We start from the raw sequence: 9956 nt of genomic DNA, 5'->3' as shown, positions 1-9956 counted from the left end.
TAGTCCTCGACTTACGACCGGTTGAGTAGTCCTCGACTTACAACCAGTTGGGGGTAGCGGCATTAAAAAGGTTGAGAATCACTGTCCTAACTCAATACTCTTTTTTTGCACAGACTCAGTAGCACTTTCTCCATATGGGCTGACTGAGTTAGCACATGACTCTTCCTGCTCATGAATATTCCAACAAAATTGGCAAAGGTTTTATGCACATTTGCAAAACTATTGCGAAACTAAGTCACGGCCCGCTAGCGAGCCATTTGCAAGGAGCCATAAATAAGGAATATACCTCCAGCAAAGACGCCCTTCCCAGCTGCTGGGTTCCTGATCAGAGCCCCTCGCTCTTCTGTCCCTGACTGAGGAGGCTGGTGATTCGGGATGCGCAAAAGGCTTTCTAGCCAGTGTATCTGCAAGAGAAGGCGGGAGCTCAGCCCCTGGCCTGGTGGGAGTTTTGCGATAAGCCTTTCAGGGACCCTTTTGGGAATGTTAGGGCAACGGCGGTTCGGTTCGAAGGGAAAAGATCAGAAGAACAGAAGCGAGCAAAACGAAGCTTTTTTTTGCAACAAAATGGGATTTTTCGGGCTAAAAAAAGAGCCGAGGTGGCGTAGCAGTTACAGTGCAGTACTGCAGGCCACTTTAGCTGACTGTGTTCAGCAGGTCAGCGGTTCAAATCTCACCGGCTCAAGGTTGACTCAGCCTTCCATCCTTCCGGGGTAGGTCAAATGAGGACCCAGATAGTTGGGGGCAATGTAAATATATATATACGTTGCTTACTGGTGTACACTGCTTAGAGAGTGCTCACACTTAAAGCGGTATATAAGTCTCATCAATAAATAAAGTCTCATAAATAAATAAAAGCAGCTAGGCTACTCCAAGAGTTGCATGGTCTCACCAGGGTTGGCCACCCACCCACCTCCACTCGCCCCCTTTGGGTAAGCTCAGGCTGGGCCTCCCCTGCTAACCTCTGCTTTGTTCATGCAAGGCATTTTGCCAAACCCTGGTTTGTTTAAGCAAGGGCTTTTTTCCAATCCATGGTTTAAGCAGGTTCGTTTACCAAACCCTGGTTTGTTCAAGCAGGGTAGTTTGGCAAACCCTAGTTTGTTCAAGCAGGGTAGTTTGGCAAACCCTGGTTTGTTCAAGCAAGTTCGTTTACCAAACCCTGGTTTGTTCAAGCAGGGTAGTTTGGCAAACCCTGGTTTGTTCAAGCAGGGTAGTTTGGCAAACCCTAGTTCAAGCAGGGTAGTTTGGCAAACCCTAGTTTGTTCAAGCAGGGTAGTTTGGCAAACCCTGGTTTGTTCAAGCAGGTTCATTTACCAAACCCTGGTTTGTTCAAGCAGGGTAGTTTGGCAAACCCTAGTTTGTTCAAGCAGAGTAGTTTGGCAAACCCTGGTTTGTTCAAGCAGGTTCGTTTACCAAACCCTGGTTTGTTCAAGCAGGGTAGTTTGGCAAACCCTGGTTTGTTCAAGCAGGGTAGTTTGGCAAACCCTGGTTTGTTCAAGCAGGGTAGTTTGGCAACCCCTGGTTTGTTCAAGCAGGTTCGTTTGGCAACCCCTGGTTTGTTCAAGCAGGGTAGGTGGAGTCCAGTCGGGTCAGCCGACCCGGGTTCCTCCGACGCGCCCAGCGGATCAGAGGCGCGGGGCAGGCGGGCTCCGCCACCCCCTGCTTCGGCCCGGGCGCGGGTGACGCGGCGGGCGGGCGGGGCGGCGGCTGGCCCGGCTCCCAGCCCGAAGATGGCGCGCCCGTCCGGCCGGCTGCTGCTGGAGCTGGCGCTGAACGCCGCCGCCCTGCTCGCCGCCCTCGGCTGCGCCGCCGCCCTGGCCCTCGCCCAGGTGAGCCCCGGGGTGGGGAGGCTGGAAGGCCTGCGCGGGGGTCCGGCCCCGCCGCTACGTCCAGCTCGGGCCGGGCTCCTCCGGGCGGCGGCGCCCCGTGGCCGGGCAGGGGGGCTCTCCTTCCCGCCCGGCGGGGACGCGACGGTGCCCCGAAGAGGCGGCACTCGCTGAGCTGCCGCCGGTTCCCGCCTTAGACCCGCTCGGTTAGTGACCGTGGGAAGTCACGAGGGCCCCGAAAGAAAGGCGCGTGGGACCGTTCTTCGCGCTTACGACCTCTCCGCGGTCACGTGATGAAAATTCAACCCCTGGCGGGACTGTCCCGTCGGCCCCCTCCCGCCGAACAAAGCAACGGGGGAGCCAGGTTCGCTTAGCGGCTGTGCAATCGTCGCCGTGGGGCACTTAGCCACGGTGGCCAGAAAGGTTGTAAAATGGGGGCAAAACTCGCTTAACAGCGGTCTTGCTTAGCCGGGGAAATTTTGGAGCAGTGTTTCTCAACCTTGACCATTTTAAGGCATGTGGACTTCAACTCCCAGAATTCCACAGCCAGCATGCTGTGTGGAATTCTGGGAGTTGAAGTCCACAGGCCTTAAAATGGTCAAGGTGGAGAAACACTGTTTTGGAGTCAGCTGTGGTCATAAGTCGAGGACTCTAGCCTCCAGGGGCTCCAATGGGGAAGGGGGGATTTCTTTCAGGCCGGCCCGTGAGGTCTGGTCCAGAGGCCAGAAGAACTTGACACGGGAAAGACAGGCAGCGGCTCTGGGTTCAAGTCTGGAGAAAATATAACGTTGCCTCTTTTAAGCGCCTTCAGAGGTGGGTGGGGTGGTTCAAAATCCAGGCTTTCTTTTGCCTAGACCGGAGCAGGGGTCTCCAACCTTGGCAACTTTAGGACTTGTGGACTTCAACTCCCAGAATTCCTCAGCCAGCTAAGCGCTGAGGCAGGGAGTTCTAATCCTGCCTTAGCCATGAAGCTGGCTGGGTGATTTGGAGCCAGTCCCAAGGAGATGGTGGGTTCTGGTGCCGCTTTGGCCTTGAAAGCCGGCTGGGTAACTTTGCCTCTATCACCAGGAGGCTGTGAGTTCTAGTCCCACCATAGGCATGAACGCCGGCCCACGGGTGACTTTGGGCCAGCTCTCCCTCTCAGCCCACCTCACAGGGTTGTTGTGATGGGGAAAAATAGGAGGAGGAAGGTCTGACGGATATGCTCACTACTTTGAGTTATTAATAAAAATAATAAAGGCAGGGCAAAAAATAGGAAAAAGAAAAAAATCTATGGAGCAGCCACCTCCAGCCATTCCCCATTGCACCCTTCAAGCTGGTGTTGGGGGGTGGATCCCATCCTCCACAGCGACAGGTGCTCAGCGCCAGGGCAGGGAAGGTTGTCTCACTGTTTCTGGCCAGCAGACCAGTCACCCCTCTGCTGCTCCCCCCTTCTTTCCCAGGGGGCCTTTGGCGGCCAGTGCATTCTATACGGGTCAGTGCGCTACAACGCGAACGGGACGCTGAGCCTCGTGAGTTCCAGCCCTCCCTCGCTTTGCTACTTCATCTCCGCCATCTCCGCGCTGACGGCCATCTTCACCGTGGTCGCCCTGCTCCGCGGCATCTACAGCATGTGCTATAGGGACGGACACTTGTGAGTGAGCGTCCGGGGGGGGCGGACCACTGGTGCCAGGGGGGCATCCTGGTCCTGATGCGGCTTCTCCTGCTCTCCCCCAGGACCCACCCCTGGATCAAGACTTCCTTGGTGGTCTCAGCCACCCTCCTCTTCTTCCTTCTGGTCTCCGCCTGCGTTCTCCGCGTTGGCATGGATGTCTTCTGCGGCTCCATTCGGAAGTCCAAAGCTGCAGCAAGGCAAGGACCCGGGCCAAGGAGGGGCGAAACGAGACGCAAGAGTGTCTTTGGCTGCCTTCGCACAGCATGTTAACCTGATTAGGGAACAAACCCTTTTCACCCGGGGCTTTCAGCATTAAGCAAGCCAGTAGGTTGGACTTGCCCCACCTGCTGAACTGCCCAAAAAGCTATCTGAGCTTTGCCTGTTGTGGAAATGGTCCTGGTAGGCCTTTAGCTGACCTGGTTACCTGTGTTGTGAGAGTGCAGGGATGACACACTAATCGAATAGTGCAGTAGTAGCAGTACTAGTAGTAATAGAATAACAGAGTTGGAAGGGACCTTGAAGGTCTTCTAGTCCAACCTCCTGCTCAAGCAGGAGATCCTATACCAGTGGTTCTCAACCTTTTTAATGCCGCGACCCCCCAACCGGTCGTAAGTCGAGGACTACTCAACCGGTCGTAAGTCGAGGACTACTCAACTGGTGCAGCACCGTTTGCAGAATGGGACTTTTGGTGGGCTCAGCAGGGCAGAGACAGCCTGGACAATTCCTATTGGCTTTTGAAAGCCAATAGAATTAGACTCTATTCAAGAGCGTCTATTCTATTGGCTTTCAAAAGCCAATAGAATAAAAGGGAGTAGCACAGCTACGGAAAAGGGGGGAAAAAATGGCGGACTGCGTTGTTTGGCGACCCCCGTGAAATGGTCGTTCGACCCCAAATGGGGTCCCGACCCACAGGTTGAGAACCACTGTCCTATACCATTCCAGACAAATGGCTGTCCAGTCTCTTCTTTTTCAAAACCTCCAGTGTTGGAGCACCCACAACCTCTGGAGAGAAGCTACTTCCATCAATTGATTATTCTCACTGTCAGGAAGTGTATTTATTTATTTATTTATGAGACTTATATACCGCTTTAAGTGCAAGCACTCTCTAAGCGGTGTACACCAGTAAGCAATGTATATATATATTTACATTGCCCCCAACAATCTGGGTCCTCATTTTACCTACCCCGGAAGGATGGAAGGCTGAGTCAACCTTGAGCCGGTGAGATTTGAACCGCTGACCTGCTGAACACAGTCAGCTAAAGTGGCCTGCAATACTGCACTCTAACTGCTGCGCCACCTCGGCTAAGTTTCTCCATAGTTCCAGGTTGCTTCTCTCTTTAATCATCCCCTACCCATTACTTCTGGCCCTGCCCTCAGGTTGGAGAGTTAGAGTAGTAATAGCGGCAGTATTTCAATAGTTGCCTTGAGGGCCGATTCTTACCTGTACCTTGCAAACCGCTAATTCCCTTTCCTGCAGCTGCCAAGAGGCTCAGCGCCGTTCCTGGATCCCGCCTTATCAGGCTGGAAAGTTCTACGACAACCTCTACGCTGCCCAGGTGAGTGGCTTTCTTAACTGCCTCCCCTTGCCCAGCCCTTGGCTCCTCCACGCAGCAGGGCACAGAGGTCTCGCCTGAAGAACGCCGCCTTGTTTATTTTTTAAAAAACTGGAAAGGCTGACTATCTCGCCCAGTAGTCCCAGGCAGCTCACAACAACAGCAAAAAGAACCTAAAACAGATCATACTCTGCCCACCGTGTGCCAGACCAGCCATGCTGGCCCCCCCCCATCCTCAACCTGTGGGGAAGAGGCGGGTTTTCGCGGCCTCTGGAAGGCTGACAGGTGGCATCCCCAGGTCACCTGATCAAAGTTTGGATACTTAGCAACTGACAAGGTACTTACGACGGACGCAGTGACCCAGAGGGTCACGTGGTCTCCTCCTGCGACCTGACAAGCGAAGTGAACGGGGAGGCCAGATTCACTTCACCGTGTTTTTAGCTTAACAGCCGCAGTGATTCACTTAACAACTGTGGCAAGGAAGGTCATAAAATGGGGCAAAGCTCACCCAGCAACAGAAATTTTGGGCTCAGTTGTGATTGTAAGTTGAGAATTAATTGTCCTCTGTGTTTTGAATTTCTTTTGTTTATTTGGCGTTTTAATGTTTTGTCTCTCTTGCTTTTTAATGTTTGTAAGCTGCCCGGTCACTTGACCAGGTGGGCAGCATATGAATCGTCCCTCAGTCTTCGTCCTGAGCCCTCCTGCAGAAGTGCGATCATTGCTGAGTAGTACAGGTAGTCCTTGACTTACAACCGTTCGTTTACTGACTGTTCCGAGTTACAGCGGCACGGAAAAGAGCGACCATTTTTTCACTCATAACAACCGTTGCAGCAACCCCAGTGGTCACGTGATCAAAATTCAGGCGCTTGGACGTCATATTTATGACCAGCACTGTCCCTAGGGTCACGTGATCCTCTTTTGCGACTGACAAGTCACGTCAAGATTCACTTAACGACCATGTGACTTAACTGCTGATTCATTTAACAACTGTGGCAAGAAAGGTGATAAAACAGGGCAAAACTCAACTGTCTCAGTAACAGAAATTTGGGGCTCAATTGTGATTGTAAGCCAAGGACTACCTGTACTGCCTAGCCCTTTTCTATATCCCACACCCTAGAACGCTTCTGATATATTCTTGCACCCCATACAAAAGTTTGAAATAACGGCCACAAATTATGCCTCTACACTATAATTTTGAAAACCCCTGGAATGTCATCTCCCACTCCCGGTTGGGAACCCCTGGCCTAGCCGATATTCCTGTCTGAAAAGAGTTTGGATGACCTGCCTCACCCAGGACCCCCCACAGCTGGGAGCCCACCATCCTCTCAAGAACCTTCTTCTCCTTTTAGGAGACTGGATGGAAGTCGTCCAAAGCCCGAGACCTGGGATGGAGCAGATCCACCAGGACTCCCTCACCTTCAGGAGCACTAACTGAACTGGAGGCCTTCAGTTGGAGTGGTTGAGCTGCAAGGTCTCTTCCAATCTTCTCTCGGTTCCCACCAACTCTTTTTTCTTTTCTCTGCCTTCAGGCAATGGCTTGGGTGAATTTCCTGTTCTGGTTCTTGATGTCCTTCCTGCTCTTCGTGGAATGCATTCGCAAAGCCCCCTACCAGCCCCTCCAGGAGGACAACCCCCAGGCTGTCAAGACAGCGCCCACCCCTGGCGACCAGTCTCCTTGAGGACGAGGGAAGGAGGCACCACGATGGGTCCTCCCGTTCGGACAGTCTGCCACCTTCGACCCAGGTAGCAGAGGGCACCGTCTTCCTTGCTTTGACAAGAGCCTGGACTGTTGAAAGTCTCTCTCTTGGGTTACCCAGAATGACGTCTGGAAAGGTCACAACTGGAGCACCTCTGGAATTTGCTACAGCTTTCCTCATTCCCATTCCCAACCCAGTCACGTTTTCATGAAGGTCACTACTGAATAGAGGGTTCTCACAAACAAGTTCACAACACACGAGGGCTACACGGGAAGGACAATCTTGCAGTTTAAGGTTTTGTATGTCGAATGAACTGTGATTAATGTGTTGCGGCAACATGGCCCGCTTTATTGGCAAACACGCAGCCAACTTGATTTTGTGCCTTGGGACCACTAACACCATCAACTCTGCTTCTTTTGATGTTGTCTACCTCCACGCGGGAAGCACCAACATGGTGACGGTGTTGAATTAGGTCGGGATTCCTCCGCTAAAATCTCCACTCCCATCATGCACATTCACTAGTGAAATGGAGACGCTCCCTTCCAGCTATGCTACCCCACCAGGAAAAATCCCATCATCCTCGGCTTCTGGAGGAATCCTGGGGTCAAACCCTGAAGGAATGGTCCACATGACCTCATGGGGGAAGGGGGGGTTCAATTGGGGGGAAAACTGGCTCTTTTCTCCCATTTTGTCCGGATCTGCAGCTTTTCACGCTGATGCAACCACTCTGAAGCAGACCAATACACTCTTTTTCCTTAACTGGTTTCTCTTTATTGAGTTTCTAATTATTGAGTCTGAGAACATAAAAAGAAGCAGAACGGGTGTGGGAGGACAGAGAAATAACAAAGATGGAGGAGCAGAGGGGTTTGAGGCCCGTTCAGCATACGAAACAAGACAAATTTTCTGTCTCTTTGTCGACCTTCCCTGGGGAGTTTCTTCCAGACTTAAGCCCAGCAGACATCTAAATCACTGTTTCTCAATCTTGACAACTTGAAGATGGGTGGACTTCAACACCCAGAATTCCCCAGCCAACCCAGACCTGGCGGGGGAGTTCTGGGCGTTGAAGTCCACCCATCTTCAAGTGGTCAAGATTGAAAAGCTGCTAAACTGGAAAATGATGGAACAGGCTCAATATTTTGATCGCCCAGAAAATACTGGGTACCACCTGAAATGCTACAGGAGGTGATAGGAAAAGCAAAGACTCGGAGGGGGTCACTGGTCACTGCCCAAGATGGAGACGAGGGTGGGGTGCCAGACTGGGCCACCTCAGCGGAACTGCAGAGGGCTGATCCTCAGGCCGATGACATCTTTGCCAATCTCCGTCACCTGTATCCAAAGGAGGTATAATTAGTGGTCTCCCAATTAAACAATCATCTCCCTTTATAAATTTTGCAACCTCCTGGTCTTCTCTGAATTCCGATGGCATGTTAACGCTGGGGGTAGCCCCCCTACAATAGCAACAGCACTTATATCCTGCTTCACTGCTTTCACAGCAGTGAAGGGTCAGCCTCTTGCCCCCAATGATCTGGGTCCTCATTTTACCGACCTCAGAAGGATGGAAGGCGGAGTCAACTGGGAGTCAGTAAGGATCGAACTGCTGGCAGCGGGCAGAGTCAAACTGCAATACTGCATTCTAACCACTGCACCACCATAGGAAGGAAGGATAGCAACAGCACTTAGACTTATATACCACTTCACAGTGCTTTACAGCCCTCTAAGTGGTTCAGAGTCAGCCTGTTGTCCCCAAAAATCTGGGTCCTCATTTTACCGACCTCAGAAGGATGGAAGGCGGAGTCAACCTTGAACTGGTGAAATTCGAACTGCTGGCAGCAGAATTCGCCTGCAGTACAGCATTCTAACCACTGTGCCACCTCAGCTCATGGATGCTATTGATGTAGTTCATTCCCAAGTGAGATCATGCGTTGGTTTTAGCTTGGTGTGATGGAGAAGACTGGCAGTTGTGATTTAACACAACTGTGTCTTTCTGAAGTTAATCTGTGGTTCTAGCCAGGTGTGATGCCAAAATGGTTCAGCCAAGATCTCTACCCGGGGGGGGGGGGGCGTAGGGGAGTGTAGACAGAAGGGCTCAAACAGTGAAAGTTTATTACAGGTAGGGAAGCTGGCAATTTTTTGAAAAGATCAGATTTTGTCTGTATGTTCAAGTCACGAGAAGAGGAGAGAATTACTCAGAGGTCATTTAGACCACCCAGTGGAAGGCGTTACACTACTTTCCCTTGTGGTTTGCAGTATAGACCACAAGGGATGACTTGCATGCTGGTATTAAGCCAGATGATGCTTTAAGTGCAGCGTCTCTCAACTTTAAAATAAGGCAGGGCTGGCTGGCGCTCGACCCTGACGACTTTAAGACATGCAGACGTCTTAGGCATGGTGGCTTTGGAATTCTGGGAATTAGTTTGTTTATTTAAGAAAATTTATATGGCCGTCCAAACCACCCTCGCTGACTCCGGACAGCTTGCAGAGATACATAAATCATGCTGATTGAGGAATTCTGGGAGTTGAAATTCTTGGATCATAAATCATGCCGGGAGGGGAATTCTGGGAGTTGAAGTCCACCCGCCTGAAAGTCACCAAGGTTGAGAAGCCCCACCTTGAGGGACGTGTCCAGAAAGAAAAGCCTCGACTTACAGTTGTGACCCTGCAGATCTGGCCGCGGAACTCGGGCGAATAGCAGGCCCCGCTGAGCGGGCACTTCTCCACCGGTTTGCCCCGGTAAATGGGCCGGAAGGAGGCAGCGCAGATGTCAAACGGGTTGTGCATGTCGTAGTTGAGCTGGTGAGCGTCGCTGGGGTTCTTCTCGCAGGCGGACAGGATTTTGCGGGTCTGGAAGAGCCGGAACAGCGAGAGGGCAGGAAGTGAAAAGGGGGCTCTGAAATGGCCGCTCTGCCCCCCTTTGCTCCTGGCACCCATTTGCCACCCAGTGTGGCTCCCACCAGCATGGGGGGTCCCAGCCTGGTGTTGCACAGGATTGACAGGATCCACCCGGGGGCGGGGGGAGTGAGAAGGGTACCCAAAACCCTGGGCTACCCCATATTGCCTGGAAGAACCCCTTTTGCAGATCATTCTTTTTCTTTCTTTCTTTCTTTCTTTCCTTCCTTCCCTTCCCACCTTCCTTCCTACTGTCTGTCTGTCTCTATCCATCCATCATGTCTGTCTGTCTATCTACATAATCCATCCATCAACCTATCTATCCATCCATCCATGCATCTAT

The 9956-nt window shown here is 52.0% G+C and overlaps 2 protein-coding genes across 2 annotated transcripts in view; one reads left to right on the top strand and one right to left on the bottom strand.

The window, feature by feature from the left end:
• Positions 1-1661: 1661 nt before the first annotated feature.
• On the top strand, positions 1662-7486 carry TMEM179B (transmembrane protein 179B). Its single transcript, XM_039359886.1, has 5 exons — positions 1662-1826; positions 3266-3456; positions 3540-3674; positions 4955-5033; positions 6560-7486. Exons 1-5 carry the CDS (start codon positions 1728-1730, stop codon positions 6707-6709), a joined length of 654 nt encoding a protein of 217 aa, XP_039215820.1. The 5' UTR covers positions 1662-1727; the 3' UTR covers positions 6710-7486.
• COPA (COPI coat complex subunit alpha) overlaps positions 7476-9956 on the bottom strand; it is a 42557-nt gene continuing 40076 nt past the window's right edge. The window contains exons 32-33 of the mRNA XM_039359885.1: positions 9374-9568; positions 7476-8053 (exon numbers count right to left, since the gene is read on the bottom strand). Coding sequence (XP_039215819.1) covers positions 7994-8053; positions 9374-9568 — 255 coding nt within the window. The 3' untranslated portion in view covers positions 7476-7993. The remainder of the gene's footprint in view (positions 8054-9373; positions 9569-9956) is intronic.

This window comes from Crotalus tigris, unplaced genomic scaffold (genome assembly GCF_016545835.1).
Source record: "Crotalus tigris isolate CLP2741 ecotype Arizona unplaced genomic scaffold, ASM1654583v1 scf7180000019143.106728444:792265, whole genome shotgun sequence".
Classification (NCBI taxonomy): Eukaryota; Metazoa; Chordata; class Lepidosauria; order Squamata; family Viperidae; genus Crotalus; species Crotalus tigris.
Note: the sequence above shows the minus strand (reverse complement) of the source record. Positions and strands in the feature narration are given on the sequence as shown.